Genomic DNA, 23,731 nt, shown 5'->3' with positions numbered 1-23,731 from the left:
GGACTCATTTAGTCTTGTCATTTTTTTGCATCCCAGTCTGATTTTTGAAAATGTTAGTTTAATTTTAAATTTTTTATTCTTTTGGCCATGCTGAGCAGGTTGTAGGATCTTAGTTCCCTAACCACTGATCCAGGTCACTGCCAGGCCCCCGGCAGTGAAAGTGCCGAGTCCTAACCACTGGGACACCGGGGAATTCCCCAAAATGTTAGCTTAAAATAAGAATGAACGCCTTGATTTGTTGAAGGCTTTCCATTTCCTAAAAGGGGGAAAAGTTTCAATAAATAAATGTTAGAATTAAGGGCTATAGAAGTATACTTAGGAAAAAAGTATTTTTTTCTTAATTTGCATGAATCAAATTCTACCTTATTTTAAAATAAGGTAAAATCATTTCAGTGCCGTGTCATCTCACCCTGAAAGAAGAAAAATGTTGTAATTGTTTAATGTTGTTGGGGGGAAAGTAGTAATTTATTAGTGAAATGATGTTAATGTATATGGTATTCTTATTATTTTTTCTATCACGTCCTCCTATTGTTAACCTTCCACCTTTAGTTGATTGTTAGATGAAATTAGAGAAAACATGTTGGACATTTTATGTACAGTTGCATTAGCAATCATTGTTGTATAGCTCTACATTTTTAATGTTTTCCCCACTCTTGTTTATATTTCTTCCTACCCTAAATAAGGATTTCTACCCTTTAGAATAGTTTCTCAAAGTGTCAGTTTTAAATAAAATTTTGCAAGATGTGAGGCCTAACTCTCCAACTCCTTAACTTGCTCCATTTTTCATCACATTTTAATATACCATACACTTACTTGTTTTTGTTATTATTTATTAACTCCCTTCCCTCACTAGAGTTTAAGCTTTACAGGGCCAGGAATCTTGTCAGTTTGTCCATTGATGTACTGCCATTATTAGTATCTAAGAGGGATATATTCTCTCCTGGTTTTGATTCATAACCATAAGAGTATCATTTAAATATTTTGTGGCTTGGTTTCAACATATATTAGTGTGGGATGATACTTACACAGATACATTATTTAGAAGCTGAACTGTTTTATATATGAATGAGCTTTCTAGGATGCTATTTAAAATACTTAGTCTAGGGGCTTCCCTGGTGGCACAATGGTTAAGAATCCGCCTGCCAATGCAGGGGACATGGGTTTGAGCCCTGGTCCGGGAAGATCCCACGTGCCCCGGAGCAACTAAGCCCATGTGCCACAACTACTGAGCCTGCGCTCTAGAGCCTGCGAGCCACAACTACTGAAGCCCGTGTGCCACAACTACTGAAGCCCGTGCGCCTAGAGCCTGTGCTCTGCAACAAGAGAAGCCACCACAATGAGAAGCCTGCACCCCGCAACAAAGAAGCCTGTGCCCCGCTCACTGCAACTAGAGAAAGCCCACGTGCAGCAGCGAAGACCCAATGCAGCCAAAAATTAAAATAAATTAAAAAAATTTTTTTTAAAAATATTTAGTCTATTTTTCTTTTTTTTATTAAGAGCATTTCATTGAGCGTGGTATTCTTCATTAAACACTAATGTTCTCTGTCATACAACTGTAGTAGTATTTTTTTATACAGTCATACCCATCATCCTCAGCTGTCTGAAAAAGCAAAACTTGAACTAATATATAAGCATGAGCATTGATGAAAATGATCGGAAGCTGAAGAGGTAAAGATGGCATCACTGGGATGACACACCATGTTTTAGCACTGTGCTGCACATAGTGTGGTCTGTGGACCTGTTACTGGGCTGTGCTTTTCATTTTATGAGGACTTGGAAAAATTGTACCTAATTTCTCCGGTTAATTTCAGTGGGGGAGTATAGTATGGTTTAAGAGCAAATGAATCAATAAGTGTTAGCCAGTGTTAAATGCCAGCACTGAAGATTGGTTAGGATTTGTTACACGAAAATAATGTGATATATTCACCAGAATAAGTAAACCCTTTTGCTTGGTAATGTATGGTGGGGCTAAGGAGGGGGAAACAGCAAATAAAAGAGAAAGAAAAGAGGAGAAAGAAAGAGAATGTCAGTGACTAGAGGTTAGATATTATGACAAGTTATTGATAGTCAAAGAGCAGATGACAGTTAAAAAAGTGAAAACTGGGGCTATCAAGCTATCAGAACTATATACTGAAGGATCATGTGGGCTTGTAGACCTCACTGTTGTCTGAGGATGTCACAATAGAGTAATCATTATTTTTAAAAAAAACCTTTTTTTTGCATCTTTATTGGAGTATAATTGCGAGTAATCATTATTAACAGACTAAATTATGTACAATACACATAATGTCAGGGATCTGTATTAGAGTTCAGAGTTTTACCATGTTGATTTAAAATTTTTTGGATATTTAAAAGTGTTAGTCTTCATTTTATCTCATTTCCTGATCATGCCAACACGTTCAAACTTGGTTTAACATTATGGGTCTATGTTGGGACAGGCATTGATTTTATCAGTTGGGGGAAATGGAACAGGACTGATTAGAACATAGTGATTACGTGTTTTTGTTTTTGTTTTTTTTCTTTTTTGGCTGTCCCACACGGCATGCGGGATCTTGGTCCCCTGACCAGGGATCAGACCTGTGTCCCCTGCAGTGGAAGTGTGGAGTGCAACCACTGGACCGCCAGGGAATTCCCATAGTGGTTACAGTTTTTAAAGTGATCTTTAAATTGCTTTTACTCTTTTGTATAAAAACTGTATCTTGGGCTTCCCTGGTGGCGCAGTGGTTAAGAGTCCGCCTGCTGATGCAGGGGACACGGGTTCGTGTCCCGGTCCGGGAAGATCCCACATGCCGCGGAGCGGCTGGGCCCGTGAGCCGTGGCCACTGAACCTGCGCATCCGGAGCCTGTGCTCCGCAAAGGGAGAGGCCACAACAGTGAGAGGCCCGCGTACCACAAAAAAAACCAAACTGTATCTTGAGCTTTCCGAGGACTTTAAATCTCAGAAGGCTAAGAGTAATAATATATGTGTCTGTTTTATTCTGTTGGCCTTTTTGTGTCCCCACACTCGACCTCTGCTGTGAAGCAGCTACTCTAGTGATTCTTGGAGAAGTGGTAGTGGAGAAGAGGAAACGTTAAGCTCCTGGGCAGCCTTTTCATGTTACATAAATACTCTCCTCAACCCCTATAGTAAGCACCAGTCATAGGGAAGAGGAAATCTCAAGAATAATCCCTCATGTGTACTGAAGTGGGAAGAAGTTTTAGGCACTGAACTTGTGTCACTCTTAAGTGCAGGGTCACACATCCTAGGATGTTGTTGTAGTCTAGAGATTCTCAGCCATCGTATGATGACGTACAGGAATGCCATTCAACATCTTGTTGATAATAGTTAACTGCAAAATTTGTCAGTGGTTTTCTTACCCCCAAAAGTAGTAAATTTCAGTGGATTCATATCACTTAGATTCATTTGCATTCATGAGGAAGGAGAAAGGGAGGTCTGGCTGGACTATAGAGCCACTGAAAAGCCAAGCCAGTTCTGAAAGTGTTAAATCTTTTTTTTTCATGGTATTTAGGTATATCAGGATCTTTTTTACTGAGTATATAAACGCACTTGGATCTCTTAGAAGAGCTCAAATTCCTGTGCGTTTTCCAGACTTGAGCCAATGCAAGATGAGGGCTAGATAGAATTTTTAGGTTTACTCTAGATTTGGGATGCTTTAAAACATTTAGATTCTGGGCCTGGCCTTTTTGTCTTGGAAGACAGATGTACTGCTGTACACAGTCTGGGAATAAAGTGCATATTTATTGATTGAGATCATGTATCGCCGGGTACGTGTTAAATATTGAGAGAACAATCATTTTAGGCATATTAAATTTACTCAGAAAATTAATTTTTATTTTTCAGGTGGTTCTAGTACTTAAAGAGTTAGGAAAATCAAGCTTTTTTTTTTTAAGTGGGTTATCTACTCTAGCCACTTTTTAAAAAAAATATTTATTTTATTTGTTTATTTGGTTGCATCAGGTCTTAGTTGCAACAGGCAGGCTCCTTAGTTGCAGCTCGCCAGCTCCTTAGTTGTGGCATGCGAACTCTTAGTTGTGGCATGCATGTGGGATCTAGTTCCCTGACCAGGGATCGAACCTGGGCCCCCTGCATTGGGAGCGCGGAGTCTTAACCACTGTGCCACCAGGGAAGTCCCCAGGAAAATCACACTTTTATTAATAACATATATCATACATTTTTTAATGCACAATTTTTCCCCTACTTTAACATATCTGAAATCAAGCTATGTCTAATCAGTGGTGTGTAATTGTTTAATTGGTAGCAGCTTTCCTTTCCTAGTATTACATAAAATAATAGTGCATCTTATGATTGATTGTCTAAGATTCAGAGAACCATGGTACGTTTGTAATATATGTAATTAATTTTCCCATACCTCTCCGATTTAGGGACAGACAGGGTAGTATTTGGCTATGAACCTTTGGAACTGTTAATTTTTCAGCCCCCTTAGCTCCCAGTAGTTTGTAAGTAGTTCTGCTTCTTTACTTAGTTACCTTCTGCACGTTATTTTCCAGTTATCTCAATTCTAGGCTCTCATTTTCACCACTGTCTAGGAAAGCAGCCAGTGTTGCCCTGATGGTCTAATAATCTGGTGGTATCACTGCTTTTGCTAGTGTTCTAATGCACGTGTTTCTCATCTACTTTTGCTAACGCTTTGTCTTCAAAGTTAGGAGGTGAATGCTTCCTCATGTGATGATAGCTTTCTGTTGATAGATGCTACAAGGTATGATCTCTAAACACATGGTGTTATCTCTAAACAGTTACGCTAGTTTTTCACATTCTCAAGTGAGTATGAATTTTCCTTTATTTTTACATTGAACTCTTTAAGTCCTCCTTTTTTAGCTTCTGTGTTCATATTCAGGGTTCTTAGAACCAGTTTCTTAGAAGAGCCAGAGGACCCTTGAGGGACCTGTTTGCTTACTTAAAGACACTTCCTGCCCTCTTTAATGATTATTGTTCCGGGAAGGATCCCTAAGAGTGAATTCCCTGTTTCTATGAGCCTGCCAGACACACTGTTTGACCTTCTACTCTTATTTTTTTTTTTCCCGGTAAGTTTTATTAGTACACTGGTAAATCATTAGTTTTATTAGTGTGCTTAGTAAGTACTCGTTAACCCCCCAAATGTTCGTCCTGCTCTGTCTCTTTATTGCAGAGGATGTGGATGTGCAAGGTAGTTTATTGCCTGATAGCAGAGACAGTAAGGGACTGGCATGAATTGTCTTTTTAATGTAGTGACTCCACCCCTCAATTAAAAAACGTGCTCCAGTGAATGTCTTGGATTCTGACCTGTGATACTGAAATTGAAATGACGAAGTGGATGATAGCCCCTTCTAATGGGGAGAGGTTGGAGCAGAGGTTCTGTATTAATCATCTTTCGCTGTGTGACACATTACCCCCAAATTTAGTGATTTGAAAGAACAAGCATTTATAATCCCATGTAATTCGAAGGGTCTTGAAGCAGAGAGCTGGATTCTGGCTTGAGTTTGCAGGCAGTATACTGGCCCCAGCTGTGGTCATCTGAAATCTTGGCTGGAATTGGAGATTCCAGATTGGAGATTCTTCCAAATCATCCATGGTTATTGGCAGGCGGCCCTAACCTTACCGCGTAGGCCTCTGAATTGGACTGTTCACAATATGGCAAGTGATTCTAGAGAGAATGACCCAGATGTAAATCATAATCTTTCATAACCTCATCTTGGGAGTGATATACCATCATTTCTGCTGTATTCTATCGGTTACACACACCAACTCTGGTACAGTGTGGGAGGGAACTACACTAGGATGTGAATACCAGGAGGCAGTTACTTGGAGATTGTCTTGGAGTTTGGCTATACCACAGACCCCTTTCTTTGTGGACCTATAATAAGTAGTGTCAGGGTGGGGAAAACTTTTCTTTTTCCACAGTGCTCTTCACCGTTATCTTCAGGAGACCAAGGAATAATTACACCAACACGATTCTTCTTAACTTGCCTTTATATCCTGTTTCAGTTGGTAGCTATGCAAATCGACCTTCCTTTATATCTTAATTCAATAACAAGGGCTGTCTTCCTTGTCTTAGTAAAGTTTTCAAGATCTGGAGAATTTCCACAGCAGTGTTTCCCAAAATGTAGTCATTGAAAGGAGACTTTTCCAAGATGCCCTACACTGAGAGGATTCCAGTACTTTTGGAAGCCTGTATGTTGTCTTCCTCCCCTTAGAGAATCATTGTGCAAGTTCGTATATCAGAAGTCTCTGAGAATTCCTGCTTTAAAAAAAATCCTTTTTTCTTTTTGTTGTTGAGCCCAGTGTTTCTGAAAATTTACTTGATCACAGAACCCATATTTGTTGACAGAAGTAGAATAAATCAAAAACCCTCTTCTAACATAGACACTTATCACAAATATAATCCTCCTTTATTCAAAACAAATTGTTTATGCAGCTTTATTTCTATATTTTGGATAATTAAAATTTTTCTAAACTAATTTTCAATTTGTAATTTTGCATTTTAGAAGGCAGCTGAGGTCAGAAGTTGCAATTAGTTGGTATCTTATTTTCCATGTTACTAGCAGTTATGATATTGCACCATCTGAGGAAAAGTTTTCACTTTTGGCAATTTAAAGAGCCATTGATTCTCAGCAAAGAAGGGAGGAGTTTTCTATTCTGTAGTGTTGTTAGATGGTGGTAGGCTTATTTAAAGGCATTATGAATTGAAAAGATCTAGAAACATTGCTGTATTGATAGTAATATTTCATTGTCTAGAAAAATCAGAAACTAACTTTTAAGTAGAGAGTTGTTTGGAGTTCTGAACAGAAATCCATGCTTGTGTGCTTTAATCCAAGAAAAGATGTTCATTAAGAATTTTTATAATGTTACGTGCACTTCTAATAACATTGGTTATTTTGTTTTTAAACCTGTAAATTATGGGCTGCTGTGGTTTTTGTTTTGCATTATTGTATACTGAAAAAGAATGTCCACTGATGATAACAAGGGAAGAACTGAACAATAAAAGCTGTACAAAAAAGAATGCAAATACATAGCCATTTTGGGGCATCTAGTATGTGAAAAAATAACTTTATGTATCTCAGGCCCTGGTATGTTATATTCTGGTGTTGAAAGATTAAATTATATGTGAATGATCCTATTTTAAGAAAATAAACAGGGGCTGTAAATTGTAAATTAAAATTATTTTAAACTTTTTCAAAAGACTTTTTAACTTAATATAGTTCTTCTCGAAAGCCTGTCTGTCTGAAATGATGCATTCTTTAAGGGTTATGGAGAACTGTGGTTTTTATAATTGAAAAGCAGTAAAGGAAACCCTGCTAAAACTTTTAAGCATTTATAACCATATAACTTTAATGGAGTAGTTTTGAAGTTTTATAGGTAGCTGGCTGCTCTTCATAACCACTTTACAACATCTAAGTTTACAAATATATTTAGAAATATTTGACAATAGATTGTGAGTTATAGGACAGGCAATTAAAAATTTGAGAATTAGGCATGTAAAATATATAGAAGATGTAAGGGGCTTGTAAAGGAAAAGGCGTGAGCATTTGGACGAAGTTTAATCAAGGATTTCAGACTGTGTGAATACAAGTATATTATGTTGTAAGGAAAAAATGTACAAGTTATTATTGATACTCTTTTCTAGAAACGACTACAGAAAGAACTGTTGGCTTTGCAAAATGACCCACCTCCCGGAATGACTTTAAATGAAAAGAGTGTTCAGAATTCAATTACACAGTAAGTGTTTAAGTTTTAAAGTACTTGTTCGTTTTTCTTTTGTTATCAATGTAATATATGAATATGTACTCATTTTAAAAATACAGAATTATTTTCTTATTTCATCCCATTCTCTTCCACCAAGAGGTAAGTACAGTAAACAGATCTTATTCTGTGCATTTATATATACAATTTCATTTTATAAAAGTTTCCTGCTAATGAGGCAGCGTTTAAAAACTTTGGTCTGACTTTGTTATGAAATGTTCTTCACCTGTAATAGAGCAGTTTGATATGAGGTTATTTATCAGACTTTTCAAAAACATTTAAGGCTCTGAAGACAATGACAGTCAAGAGGTATCTCTATCCCTGTCCCCTGAACATACTACATAGTTGCTTTCTTTACAGAAGGGTAGCTAAATGAATGTCAGACTCTTAGCATTCTCATTTAATAATAAGAAACTTTTCCATGAGGATGAAAAAATGAAGGGTAGAAGGAGGACATAGAAGTATTCTCTAATTTAGCTCCTTCCGTGGGAGTGGAGCAGAAGTCTCTTCCCAGGTATGTGCCAAGAAGAGTAGAAATATGGGTCCCCTCTGTTAAAAATGAGCATTTGAATTAGTTTAAAGTGTTTTCAAGAGTATCATCCTAAGATTTCACAACTCAGTGTGGTCTGTCCTTACCACTCCTTTGATCTAACAGTTCTGTTAGACAAGGGTAAATGTTCTAAAATGGGAAATTTTTAAGCAATTGACTCTCTCCTTAAAAAAAAACTCCAAAAATGTAAAAGGAGTAGAAGCCAACAAGAAAAAGTTTACTATAGACCAACTTGTAGGACAAACTGAACAATTCAAATATTTATTGATATTCTGGGTCCAAAGAGCAAAAGTGACCAAAGCTCTCACAACAGGGACATATTTATTTTCAGAAGAAACGATTTTGGTTACCTTTGACTTTGACATTTGAGTCAGTACTTAAGACAGGAGCCAAGCTTTAAGAACAGGAATATGAAGAAAGGGTATGTTGATGTTTGAATGGATATACTGATGTTTGAAAATGTAGTATGGGGGACTTCCCTGGTGGTCCAGTGGTTAGAATTCCATGCTTCCACTGCAGGGGGCATGGGTTCGATCCCTGGTCTGGGAACTAAGATCCCCCATGCTGTACAGCACAGCCAAAAAAAGAAAAAAGAAAAAAAAGAAAATGTAGTGTGTATTACTACATATTATAGATACTATAGAGTATCTAGCTCTATAACGATCTCTTTGAGACGTTGCTGGGTTCTCAGTTGACTGAGCAGTTTTAGATTCACTGCCAAATGAGTGGAAGGTACAGAGATTTCCCATGGACCCTCTGCTCCCACACATGCCATAGCCTCTCTAATTTATCAGCATCCCCCACCAGAGTGGCACATTTGTTAGAACTGATGATCCTACACTGACATGTCATAATCACTCAAAGTCTGTAGTTTACATTACAGTTCACTCTTGATACATTCTATGGATTTGGACAAATGTATAGCGACATGTATCATCATCATGGTGTCACACAGCACTTTCACTGCCCTAAAAATCCTCTGTGGTTCATCTATTCATCCTTCTGTCCCCTCCCAGCAACGCCTGGCAACCACTGATCTTTTTACTGTCTCCATAGTTTTCCCTTTTCCAGAGTGTCATATAGTTAGAATCACACAGTGTGTAACCTTTTCAGACTGGCTTCTTTCACTTAGTAATATTCATTTAAGGTTCTTCCATGTCTTTTCATGGCTCTCAATTGACTTTTCATTTATCTCAAACAGGATTTAAAATGGAGCACACATGTAGAGTGTAAAGCATTTGTTCTATATGATTAAACAAGTGACTGTTTTTTGTTCTATATCATTAAACAGGTGGATTATACTCCATTTTCATCTTTTTCCTCTTTACCTTTGTTAACCTGCCTCAGAATATCCTATAAGAGCTAGCCCTATAGTTTTCAAGGAAGTAGGTACCAATCGTTTCCACTTTCAACCTTTATTTTTTGGGGGGTGGGGAGGAACTACACAACACAATGATTTATAAAAAGTTAAAGGACCATCTTACGTTTTTAAAATTGAAATATTTGTATAGATATTTCTACCACAAATTATAACTACTGGGACTTCCCTGGTGGTGCCGTGGTTAAGAATCTGCCTGCCAGTGCAGGGGACACGGGTTCGAGCCCTGGTCCGGGAAGATCTCACATACCGAGGAGCAAGTAAGCCCATGCGCCACAACTACTGAAACCACGTGCCACAACTACTGAAGCCCGAGTGCCTAGAGCCTGTGCTCCACAACAAAGAGTAGCCCTGCTCACGCAGCAGTGAAGACCCAATGCAGCCGAAAGTGTAACTACCAAAATAAACAGCATCTTTGCTACAGAATAAACCTGTCACTTAGAGATGTTTGTCAGGCAAGAATTTTTTTTAAAAATAATTTACTGTAAATGAACCAGAAAAGTTTTATTATCTTTGGACTATCTTCCAGGATATGAAAATAGACTTATAAAAATTAGATCTTGGGAATTCCCTGGCAGTCTAGTGTTTAGGACTCCCCTTCCACTGAAGCATTATCTCCAAAGTGGATGAACTACAAATCAAAAATTTTTTTTTAATAAGTTTATTTATTTTATTTTTGGCTGCATTGGGTCTCCGTTGCTGCACGCGGGCTTTCTCTAGTTGTGGTGAGTGGGGGCTACTCTACGTTGCGGTGCGCGGGCTTCTCATTGCGGTGGCTTATCTTTGTTGCAGAGCATGGGCTCCAGACATGCGGGCTTCAGTACTTGTGGCTTGTGGGCTGAGTAGTTGTGATGCACGGGGCTTAGTTGCTCCGTGGCATGTGGGATCTTCCTGGACCAGGGCTTGAACCCGTGTCTCCTGCATTAGCAGGTGGATTCTTAACCACTGCACCACCAGGAAAATCCAAACCAAATATTAATCTAGTTGAAAGAGATGCATATAGTTAACAGGAAATAAACACTGATTTTAAAATACTATTGTATATATACTTTTTCCTATTCAGTTCTTTAGTTTCTTTAATCAGGCCACAGCAGAAGCTGAAGCAAAAGATAGACATCAGAGCAATCAGAGATAGGGCAAAAAAGCAATGTTTTGATGTAACTACTGACCTATTTTGAAAAAATTATTTATTACTTGGGGAATTCCCTGACAGTCCAGTGGTTAGGACTCGGCACTCTCACCACCACATCCCAGGTTCAGTCCCTGGTCTGGGAACTAAACTCCTGCAAGCCGTGCAGTGTGGCCAAAATAAAGAAAAAAAAAATTGTTGTTTAAGTGGGATTATATGGGATGGGGTATATGGGTAAACGAAGATGATGAAAGCACGTTAAGCTTTTTGGAAGACAGTTTGGTAGCATGTAGACCTTAAAAAATAATGCGTATCATATCCTTTGACCTAATAACCTATACGCTGTCCTAAGGAAGGAACAGAGATACAGAAAGATTGGCTTAGAACTAATTAAGTTGGGAAATGGTTTCTCAGTGTAGTAGAGTAAAATGGCACCCCTTGAGTTACAGTCCACAGCCATCATATCGTGTAAGGCAGAAATTTTGTGTAGTCATAATTGCCTTGAACATCCCTTGAGAGAGGCTGTATTGGTATATATCCTGTATTAATATATCCAACAAAGCTAGTTCTTCCTTCAGAGAGGCATAGATGGCTGTTTCTTTGATTAGGAGCCATGAATGTGAAAAATACCTGTTTTAAACATTAGAATCACAGAACAATGGGTATTCACAGGAGGTTAAGAAGTGAGACTTCTCTCATCATCCTTACTCTGGGGCGTGTGTGCTTGTGACTGGAATTGTGAACATTGATGATTTGAATGTAATGTAATGTAAGTGTACACCTAATGCAGCTCTACTGGACTTGGAGTCCATTGATATAGAAACTGCAAAATGACTAGAATGAAATGTACCCTAAAAACTTTAACAGTGATTATCTTTGGGTGATTTTTGTTTTATTTATGCTTATGTAAATTTTCTGTAGTGAACATATGTTACTTTTTAAATTAGGAAAATGTTGTTTTAAATTATCCTGCATGATGTTGAGACGTATGCCTTCTTTGACCTATCTCTCCCATATATTGCAAGGTGTCTTTAAGACCTTAAGAGCTATGCTTGGATAGGTCACATGTCAATTTATGGTATATTATGTGTCCTAAGAATTGCCTTATAAACAGAACGAAAGGGCACCGAGAAGTCCTGTGATTTTTTTCTTGGACTGTCCCAGCATAGTAGGTGGGAGTGGGCGGTGGGGCTAAAAAGGAATGTTCATGGCTAGGAAGGACCTAGTTTGGTGGGGTTTTTTTTTGGTTGGTGGTGAGGTTTTTTTGTTGTTGTTGGTTTGTTTTTTGGCTGCACCATGTGGCATGCGGGATCTTACTTCCCTGACCAGGGATCGAACCTGTGCCCCCTGCAGTGGAAGCATGGAGTCCTAACCACTGGACCACCAGGGAAGTCCCTGTTTGTTTGTTTTAAATTTAACTTTAGTTGATTTACAATGTTGTGTTAGTTTCAGGTGTACAGCTTCAGATTCTTTTCCATTATAGGTTATAAGATACTGAATATAGGTCCCTGTGCTATTGTACACAGTAAATCCTTGTTGTTTATCTATTTGATATATAGTGGTGTGTATCTATTAATCCCATACTCCTAATTTATCCCTTCCCCTCCCCTTTCCCCTTAGGTAACCATAAGTTTGTTTCTTATGTCTGTGAGTCTGTTTCTGTTTCGTAAGTAAGTTGATTTGTATTATTTTTTTAGATTCCACATATGAGAAGTATCATATAATATTTGTCTTTCTCTGTCTGACTTACTTCACTTACTATGATAATTTTTAGGTCCATCCATGTTGCTGCAAATGGCAATATTTCATTCTTCTTCGTAGCTGAGTAATATTCCATTGTATATATGTACATCTTTTTGTTTTGGTTTTTTATATATATATATATTTTGAAGTATAGTAGATTTACAATTTTGTACCTATCTCTGCTGTACAGCAGAGTGACTCAGTTATACACAGATATACATTCTTTTTTTTATATTCTTTTCCATTATGGTTTATCACAAGATATTGAATGTAGTTCCCTGTGCTATACATTAGGACCTTGTTGTTTATCCATTCTAAATGTAATAGTTTGCATCTACCAACCCCAAACTCCCAGTCCATCCCTCTCTCTCCCCCTTCCCCCTTGGCAACCACAAGTCTGTTCTCTATGAGTCTGTTTCTGTTTTGTAGATAGGTTCATTTGTGCCATAGTTTACATTCCACATGTAAGTGATACCATATGGTATTTGTCTTTCTCTTTCTGACTTACTTAGTATGATAATCTCTAGTTGCATCCATGTTGCTGCAAATGGCCTTATTTCGTTGTTTTTTATGGCTCAGTAGTATTCCATTGTGTATATGTACCACATCTTTATCCATTCATCTGTCAATGGACATTTAGGTTGTTTCCATGTTTGGCTGTTGTGAACAGTGCTATGAACATATATAGTTCATAAATATGAACTATAGTTTGAATTATAGTTTGGTCTGGGTATATGCCCAGGAGTGAGATTTCTGGATCATATGGTAATTCTATTTTTAGTTTTTTAAGGAACCTCCATACTGTTTTCCTTAGCGGCTGCACCAATTTACATTCCCACCAACAGTGTAGCAGAGTTCCCTTTTCTCCACACCCTCTCCAGCATTTATTATTTGTAGACTTTTTGATGATGGCCATTCTGACTTGTGTGAGGTGATACCTCATTGTAATTTTGATTTGTATTCCTCTAATAATTGGCGATTTGGAGCATCTTTTCATGTGCCTGTTGGCCATCTGTATGTCTTCTTTGGAGAAATGTCTGTTTAGGTCTTCTGCTTATTTTTTGATTGGGTTGTTTGTTTTTTTGATATTTAGTTGTATAAGCTGTTTGTATATTTTGGAAATTAAGTCCTCGTCCATCGCATTGTTTGCAAATATTTTCTCCCAGTTTGTAGGTTGTCTTTTCATTTTGTTGATGGTTTCCTGTGCTGTGCAAAAGCTTGTACGTTTGATTAGGAGGACGGACCTAGTTTTAAAGAGAAAAGGTTTTTTGTTTTTGTTTTTTTAATGCAGCTTTTGCATTATATTTTATTTACTGTGTACTGGTTCTGATGTCAGGAATGTACTAGGTTTTTTGCATATGTAACGTGATGTATCTTTCCAACAACACTTCGAGGTGACTTTTTTTTTAACTCTAGCAGTTAATTTTTAAAAATACCTATTTTACAGTTGCAGTAGTTAAAACAGGAGAGGTAAAACAGCTTACTCAGGGCCCCACAGCTAATTAAGGGACAGATCTGTCTAATTTTACTGTAAAATATTGCCTCTTGGGTCTGTGGTTGCATCTTTTATTACCATATAAGGTATTTAGCGTGCATTGTGAAAATGAATGGCCATGTTCTTAAGGGTTTATATGTGTTCCAGCCTGATTGCTTTCAGAGAGTAGGCACATTTATTATTTTACATATTTCTAAGTCCATAATATGTGAGGTGCTCAACAGAACCCCAACAGTATATCCTCAATCTTCCTTTTGTTTCCCTGTATTTAAAATAATAAGTTTTTATGCCTGAAAAGTATAAGATTACAGGAATTGACCAGGTATACAATAATTATAAGTGGCATGGATATAATTAGGAACTCATTTTGCTTCTGAATTCTGCCCCGTCATCTTTGTCGTAATAATCTCTATTCCTCTACCCGCACTTTTTTTTTTTTAAAGAACAAAAGATAGTTCTTGTTATAAGAATATAATTATAAACAGATTTATATTCATGATTGTTATATATGAAAACAAAGTAAGCTTACATAGATGCCATAGAAATCTATTTGGGGTTTTATTAAACAATTGAAACATAATGAGAGACAAAGGAAGGCCTTCTAGAGCCTTAACTAGCTATCAGAGTAAGTGTACCGATGTCAAGTTAGCTCCCTTTTTCCTGTTTAGCCTTCTCTAGAATGCCGATGAGAAAATCGGTCTGATAGCTACACTCCTCTGTAGTCATTGCTGATACTGATTTCTCTCTTAGCTTCTAAAATAATTGATATCAGAAAGGCAATTGATTAGTTTGATGTTATGTATAAAATCTTTTCCGTAATTGTAAAGATAGTCTGAAAAAATAAGGTAGCATAAATTGAGTAGGAAGAGTGCAGGCTTTGGTGTCAGCACACCCAAGCTGGGTTTTATTTTGTTGTTTTTTCCGGACCTGGGTTAAAATTTGGCTCTGTCCTTTGTTAGCTGTCTCACCGTGATCTGGCTCTTTAACTGGAGTGTCAGAGAAGGAAACAGGGCCAGGGGTATAAATACCTACTCCTGGAATTGTTGGGAGGACGAAGTGTGTTGTTATACACGAATGACTCTCGTCCCAGTGCCTGGCATAGAGGAATACTCGGTGTTCTCTTTTCTCCTTCTCACCCCAATCCTTTATAACTGAAGTTTAATTTTTTTTTTTTTCTATTCTAGGTGGATTGTAGATATGGAAGGTGCACCAGGTACCTTATATGAAGGGGAAAAATTTCAACTTCTATTTAAGTTTAGTAGTCGATATCCTTTTGACTCTCCTCAGGTAACAAAATGTTTTGCTTTTTAAATTTTTATTGTATTTTTGGATTATAGCAAAATGCTAAATAAGCGATTTTTGACTAAGTAAAAACTTATAAAAGAAATTCATTATAATTATGTGAATAGATTTGTTCCTTTATCTTATTTATAATATAATCAAGATCTTATGAACATTCTACCTTATTGAGATTAGGGCTTTGCTGCTTTTGTGCTTCTGAAAACTTAAGACTGTTTCTTATCCATTCATGTTAAGCAGAAAAAAGGGATGGAAATCTAACACAGGCCCATGGGTTGTGGGAGAACTTAGCATTTGGAATAACTGGAGGCACGTCTTCCTAGATAAGATGATGATAGAATGACATCGTTAAGAGGCAGGTGCTTTTTGGGAAGGAGCACGTCTTTGATTTCGCATTGGCATGCTGTCTTTGCAGCCTTTTAGTATTGCACGGGCAGAATATATTATTACAAGATGTTAAATATCTAGACCTCAGCCCCAAATCTGATCATTATAATTTGAGGCAGAGTCAATTCAGTTAATGTCTTAAAACTTGGACAAGGGATAATGGGGGTAGAGAAAAAATTTTGAGAGCTGCTTAACTGTGGTGAATGATTAATCCTTGGAGGTTAGAGAAAAGGAGACTCTAGGATGAATTCCAGATTTCTGGCTTGGTAAGATGGGTAATGAATTACTAGTAGCAAAATGATAAGACAGGTGCCCAACTCTGTGTAGCATTGCTAGGTAATGAGGTGTTGTGGATAGTGAAATTTCCCAAATAACTTGAAATTCAACATGTGAGGTGCTAAAATACTCTATTTTTGAGGAAAATCATATTTCATTGCTACTTTAAATAGAATATACCAAACAGCTTAATCAATTCTCTTAGCCATGTAAGAGTATAGATGGAAGTCAGTTATTGTATTGTGCTATAAATAAAGAGATGATTGTTTTAAGGCATAGAATTAAATGGAAACGGACTCCTTGAGTTCTAAAGTTTCCATGTGAGCAGAAAATTAAGAGGTTGGGGGCTCCTTTTTATCTTTATCATAAAAATAAGGCAAAGACGTATGTATTGTCATGACCTCTAGGCTTCTATAATAACCATGTGTAGACTGTAATCAAAAACCAAAGCAGATGTATTCCTTCTTTCCAGAAAATGATCTTCATTTTCTGTTGTTGGCTTTCAGCTTATCAGCATCATCTTACTGTTATTGCTTGAACCAGTGAGGTATCCACTTGTCACCTTCAACCTAAGTTCGTTGAAGGTATGTGAGGGAAGAATACACTCACCAGCTCAGAAACTTTGCCTAGGGGACTATTGGAGAAGGCTTACTCTGGGAACTCACAAATTTTTCATCAGAGGGAAATAATATTTCTGTAAACATGAAACCAAGTGAAAAGTGTTCTCTAAACTCTCAGTTTTTAATTCTAAATCAAATATCAAACTTAACCATCAGTTGAATTCCATCTTTAATTTTTCCGTAAGAACCATTGTAATAAATTCTATCATCTTATCTCATATTCCTTTTATCCTCCTTCCCTGGTTTTACTCCTGCTTGCTGGTCTGATTTTGGTGTCCTCCAGGTTCTTTTTTTTTTGACATTATTATTATTTTAAAAATTAATTAATTATTTATCTTTGGCTACGTCGGGTCTTAGTTGTGGCATGTGGGCTCTTCGTTGCAGCATGTGGCCTTCTCTCTAGTTGTGACGAGTGTGGACTCAGTAGCTGCGGCACGTGGACTTAGTTGCCCCACAGCATGTGGGATCTTAGTTCCCAACCAGGGATCGAACCCGTGTCCCCTGCGTTGGAAGGCGGATTCTTAACCACCGGACCACCAGGGAAGTCCCGTCCTCCAGGTTCTTTATTCAGCGCTCCCTTTTTCTTCTCACTTTTTAAAGTCTTTAACCATCTTAAGCCACTGACTCCCAGATCTCCAACTCTGTGTACAATCTCTTTCTGAGGTTTAATTTCACACCCTTGTTGGACATCTCTACTTGAACACCTCCAGATGTCCAAATTTAACACAGCTAAACTCAGTTTTTTCTAATAACAAAATAAAATAAAAAAGAATTTTTTCTTGGGTTTCTTTTACCTATCTTCTCATGTTAAATTTATTTCCTTTCCCTCACTCTTAAATGCAGTTTTTCAGATCCTTTCACAGACTTAAGGCAGTCCACCATTTTTCTTACCTTATCGTCAGCGCTGTGTGGTCCAAGTGTTCAGCTTTTATCTGGACTATTACAAAATAGCCTCTAGTTGTTTCCACTCCTAGCCGTCCTTTCACAGTGCTGTTAGGTTTATTTGAAGGTGCAGTTACCTCATTGGTTTTCACACATACATCCATCACCACCATCCCCACCCTTCTTGGTAAATCCTGTGATGGTTCTTATTTCCTGTGGAGTCAAATCAAGCTTAGCAGTCCAGTCCCTTTATGGTTGAGTCTGACCTGAAGCATTTTAGCCACACATTACCTCCATGCCTTCTACTGTGTAGTAATACTTGCGTCATACTTTGTTAATGTAACCATTAAGTAATGTTATCTCTGAAAGTAAAAGATTACACGTAGAATGATGTGGAAACCCTAGGGCGGTTGTTCCCAATCTTTTGGAATATGAAGATTCCCTTTTAACATCAGTTAATTTATATTTATATATATATAAAATATTCTAATATCCATGATTGAGAAAATAACAGACCACTCTGAGTCCAGTAATACTTTTAAATTATTTTAAAATTCTATTAATCACATCATCTGTATGATTATAAAATAATTATAACATGTCCAGTAATCAAAGCTTGATGTACATATAGATTTCAAGATTTTTCTGATAACTAAAACTTTCCAAAGGTCCATTGCATTGCTCTGGATAAGGGCAGTAAAATTCCCCATTCCCCAAAGATTTTATTTGTTCAGATGTGGAAGCATTGGCTCTTGTTAGGTAATTAGTCTTTCATTTTCCTATGCAATAAGCAGTACTAAATTTACCACTACTTACAAGAGTAGAATTTGAGGACATATCCGTAGAATAAACATCTCATTGTGAAATTATTACTTTTGTGTCAGTGAGATCTTTGCCTGTAAATGAGATCTGTAAGACTATACATAAAATTTATAGGCTGTGTTATTTTCTTCTACTAGTTATAATTAATTTCACATGTATCTCACTTTACAGTGAAAAGGCTACCTATGTAAAACACGGTGTTTGGCCCAATCATTTGCTTTAAAAGAAACAATAGCAGGAACAAAAAACTTCCTCAGTTAAAATGGGAGCAGAGATGAAGTACCTTTTCATCACTGTTTTCTAGTAATGTGCACTTACCAACAGCCATACAGAAAATAAAATTCTTTCTATATAGTGTATTCTGTTTCCTTATGCTAGGATACAGGTAAATGGTTGGTTAATTTAACATGTATTGAGCATGAACTGTGTACTTTAGAGATGGCAGAGAGCACAGAAATTAAAAAGGAATTGGGCCTGACTTTAAAAAGCCGATAATCTGTTTAGTATTTGGAGAGATAGACATTTATTCATTCATTCTGTAAGTATTTACTGAGCATGTATCATAAGACAAACACTTTCCTAGGTGCTGGCAATTCTGTGGTGAACAAAGTGGCCCTCCAAAAACCCTCCTTATGTGGAATTTGCATTCTTGTAGAAAGAGAAGGACAGTAAACAAAAAGCAAAATATATAAAGTATGGAAGATGGTGAAAAAACGTAGAAAAGAGGAGTCAGGGTGTTGCAGCATTGGGTAGAGTGATCAGGAAAGATTTCATGAGAAGGTGACATTGGGGCAGAGATCTGAAAGAGGTGAGTGCATAAGCCACATCAAAGGGGTGAGAGAAAGGGCAGGTGAAGACAAAATGCAATGGTCCTGAATCTGGAGCATGCCAGGTGGGTCCCTGGAGTGTTGTATAATCAAGAAGAGGAGAGTAGGGCCTAGGTCAGAGAGAGAATTGGGGCTGGAAGGTCCATCAGAAATTGGATAGGACATTTATAGCCCATCGTAAGAATTTTGACTTTTACTCTCAATGAGGTAGGAAGCCCTTGAAGATGCTGAGCAGAGGAACGACATGCTCCTGCTTAAAGTTAAAAGGAGAAACTTGGCTGTTATGTGGCACATTGACTTCTGGAGGCACAAGGGTACCCCTATTGCAGTGATCCGGCTGAGAGGTGATGGTGATTTGTACCAGAAGGGTAGCAGTGGAGGTTGTGGAAGGTGGCAATATGTTGGACTTACTTTAAAGATGCTAAAAATATACTTGCCTTGATCATAAAGCTTTAGAAACACTGGGGCAAAAGAGTAATCACTTTCCCCTCACTCCTATTCCCCCTCCTATTCATGCCCCTTGAACACGAACCCTTTTGTTGTGTTGCTTCAAATTCCCTCGTTGCAGAGATCCAGAACTTATATTCATAGTGTCCTCATCCTTTTGCTCGTGGTCTGATTCTCCCTGATTTGGGAAAGCTATCAATATTCATGCTGCTGATACATATTAGATGACTAAAAGGGGAGAACTGAATTGAAAACTGTGCTAAAATTCTTATCCCCAGTCACTTTTGTCAAATATTTATCATTCATTTATGCTAGACTACCTATGTCATATATATTGTTCATAATTAGATATTTGATTTAGTTTATTAAACTCTCTGCTTGTATGTTCAGTTTTTATAGTTGCCCTTTAAATATTGTCATCTACTGACAATTTTAATCAGAGAAAACATCCCCTCATATTGTCCCTGTAGAAACCTTGGTATCTATATTGTAGATTGGCTTTATAATTATAGCCTGTTTTGTATTGCTCATTCTGTGTATATTGTATTTTCACCTAGCTTGATACACCATATTAGGTGTCTGACTTTCTCATCACTTCCAGAGCACTAGTCTGAACACATTAGTATGCCTTCATTGTGGTAAGATCTCAATACTGTGAGGTCATACAGTATTGAGCCTGAAGGCTTTGGAAGCCCTCAGGTGTGATTACCATGAATTTCACGTTAGAAACAGTTAGCTAATATCCATCCTTTATATTGTTACTGTTGGTGGCTTTCAGTTTAGATTTTTTAGTACCCAAAGGTTACCCAGAGGTTGGCTTGCTTAAAATTTTAGGTTGGATGTGGGATGTGCGAACTTACCTCCAAAATCATAGGGATCCTGAGCAGAGTTCTTTCTCCCATCTCACCTGCTCCTGAATTTGAGCCACACTGGTGGGGGATATTTGGAAATTCACAGACACATGAGGACTTCTTCTAATGCAGACTCAGAACTTCAGATGTGGTTCACATGCATTAGATTTAACATCCTTTCTAAAATTGTGACTTTTTTTCCATTTAATAGCTTGTTATTAAAAACCTGTAATTCCATTTTACTCAGTATGGTTTATGCAGTGGGGAATGTGTGCAGTCTCCGGTCGCTGTTCAATCTATGTGACTACTTTGAATCTGAATAAATTGTTTAAAAAATTAATTAGCAAAATTATTCCCTTTGGTTTCAAATTCATCGTACTCAGTTATATTGTCATATCTGTTTTAGATAGTTTATCAGCTATTTGCGATTCCCCCCAGAAAGGTTTTTGAACTCTGGAAACAGCTTAAAGTCTTTTAAGTTTTCAGAGCCTACTTGGCTGTATTAAAAAACGTGAAATGTGCATTCCCTCCTCTGGCTTGTACTGCATATTAAATAAACAAGGATAGTTAAGAGTGTGGTCTTGGGACTCCCCTGGTGGCGCAGTGGTTAAGAATCTGCCTGCCGATGCAGGGGACACGGGTTCGAGCCCTGGTCTAGGAAGACCCCACATGCCGTGGAGCAACTAAGCCCGTGCGCCACAACTACTGAGCCTGCATTCTAGAACCCACGAGACACAGCTACTGAGCCCGCGTGCCACAACTACTGAAGCCCCGTGCTCCGCAACAAGAGAAGCCACCTCAATGAGAAGCCCACACACCACAACAAAGAATAGCCCTGGCTTGCTGCAACTAGAGAAAGCCTGCGTGCGGCAACAAAGACCCAACACAGCCAAAAAGAAATAAATAAATTTATTATTTTTTTAAAAAGAGTGTAGTCTTGAAGAAATTCAGCGTTGGTTACTCTTCTGTCACATGCAGAGAACCAGAATAGCAAAGTTTGCATCAAAACTGTCTGTGCAGACTACTTACCAGTCTTTTACGTGAATAAACTGTTGAAAAAAGTTTTTTCTTATATTTCAGGAATTCATCTGAATTCCTGAATGGAATTCAGGAAATCCTGGATGGAGCCTGTCCATGTTTAGACAAACTTCTAAAATTCTCTATCTGCCAGGTTGGGTTCTAGGGGTTACTTGTACCATGTACAACAAGTTAGTTCCCCTGTTTTTGGTTGCTAGAAGTTTTAGGCTTGTTGAATTTGCCCTGAATGCAGCAGGTTTAAAAGCCCCTGCTTTTTTTTTTTTTTTTTAAGCATTATTAAGATCTAATTTATTTTAAGTATTAGTAAGGTCTAATTTATTTTTATTTCAGTCCCCTCAAACTTCAAAACTGTTTCTTTCTCCTTGATTTCTGGCTCTCTTCTCTGCTTATAGGATGTCTGCTGCTTGTGCCGTAGGTGTCTTCCACTGCTCCCCATCCCCTTTCTTTCTCTTCTCTCCTCCTTTACTTTTTTTTTTTTTTTTTTCCTCCTTTACTTTTGATTCATGCATACTTCTTGGCTCTCAGACCGAGTGATTTAGTTTATAATCATTTCTCTCCAAAAAGAATACTGCTTTCCTTCTGCTTTGTGAATTGGCTAGTCAAAGCATCTCGTGATAACCTTTTGGTTGGCTGTCTGTGTATTTTCCTTGATGGTTGTTGATACATTGCTTCATTTGTGCCAAAGGAAATAACTTGGCAGTTCTTACTTTTTTGGTACCAGAGCACTGTTCTACATGACTTGTTTTCAAAAAGACGTTACTGGAAAAGAAATAGCCTTTAAAAATAATTGTGGCCAGGGAGTAATGGGCACTGCTGTGTTCTTCATGAAAATATCCTATTAGTCAAATGGCATTTTGTGGCAGAATGAACACCCCAGGGCTTCCCTGGTGGCGCAGTGGTTGAGAGTCCGCCTGCCGATGCAGGGGATACGGGTTCGTGCCCCGGTCCGGGAGGATCCCACGTGCCGTGGAGCGGCAGCCATGGCCGCTGAGCCTGCGCTTCTGGAGCCTGTGCTCCGCAACAGGAGAGGCCACAACAGTGAGAGGCCCGCGTACCGCAAAAAAAAAAAAAAAAAAAAAAAAAAAAAGAACACCCCAAAGCAGATGCATATCCTGTGAGATTTGTAAACTCCCACTCTAGACATCCACAACACATTGTGGGAATATCAACTGCATATAATATAATAAACTGTAGTTCACATTTATTAAAAAATTAATTTTAAAATAATTGTGGATGGACTCATGGAGCTGCAAGAGCTTTAAGCAGTCATTTCCCTTTGCAGAGCAGCACTTTTTGAAAAAGGCACTAATTCTGATAGATATAATTGAGATAAATGGTACTTCAAACAGAGCTGTGCCCAAGTCTTTCAGGGGGTCTTCTACAATTGGGCAGGACAAATCACTTGATATCTCTTGTTTTAAGACTTTACTTTTAATTTTCAACTTTACTTTAGCTCTCTTTTCATGGGAATGGAGGGTGGATCACCAAAATTTAAAGAAAAAAAAAAGAAAGAAACACAAGTATATGAAGTCATTCCTTTGAGAAAAAATTGCTCTTCCTGTCTTATATTAGCTTCAGCCAAGGAAATGAGGCCCATATGTTAGCAGTATATTTGAGAACTCCTACTTCTATGAAAGAGTGCTTTGTTAATGTAAATATTTGTAAAATTGTAATAAAACCAGATATGTAGGTAGAAATTTAAAAATAAAAGCAAAACCTAGCTTATGGTAATTTCCCATAGCATATCACATATTAAAATATGGCATACCTTATTCTGGCCACCCTTATTTCACTGGCTGTCTTCTGCTCTATAAAGGAAAAAAGAGGGCTTAGTCCTAGAGCAATATATTTCATCAGTTTGTCATCACTTAAGGTAGGGTTTCTCCTTACTAAGGTTCCGCTATATCTGAGTATGAGGTAATTTGCAGGGCTGAGATATACTTACTGTAAGCCTAGTTTGGGAACTATTGGTTTATATTTGATGAGTTTTATAAAAATGCCATCATACCTAGTGAATCAGAATCTGGGAAAGTGGGGCTCTTGAATTTGTATTTTTAACCAGCTCTCCAGGTGATTTTCTTTTTTTTTAAGGGCCAGATCAGGAAATAGGAATTACTCCTAAGCAACAATAAAAATTATATATTATACTGCAGTATAAAATTCACTTAAAAGATTGACAGATTAATTTTTATATCAAAATAAATAATTTATTATGAACTAACATATATCTAAGCATTCTTAAATATGAG

General features: G+C 37.6%; 1 protein-coding gene across 1 annotated transcript in view; it reads left to right on the top strand.

Annotated features, from left to right (window-relative positions):
• Positions 1 to 23,731, top strand: part of UBE2W (ubiquitin conjugating enzyme E2 W) — a 77,227-nt gene that overhangs the window by 33,721 nt on the left and 19,775 nt on the right. Inside the window, exons 2-3 of the mRNA XM_030859549.3 lie at positions 7,623 to 7,714; positions 15,218 to 15,320. Coding sequence (XP_030715409.1) covers positions 7,623 to 7,714; positions 15,218 to 15,320 — 195 coding nt within the window. The remainder of the gene's footprint in view (positions 1 to 7,622; positions 7,715 to 15,217; positions 15,321 to 23,731) is intronic.

The sequence above is a fragment of the Globicephala melas genome, chromosome 17, assembly GCF_963455315.2.
Source record: "Globicephala melas chromosome 17, mGloMel1.2, whole genome shotgun sequence".
Classification (NCBI taxonomy): domain Eukaryota; kingdom Metazoa; phylum Chordata; class Mammalia; order Artiodactyla; family Delphinidae; genus Globicephala; species Globicephala melas.
The sequence above is the reverse complement of the archived record's forward strand: the minus strand, read 5'-3'. Positions and strand labels throughout refer to the sequence as shown.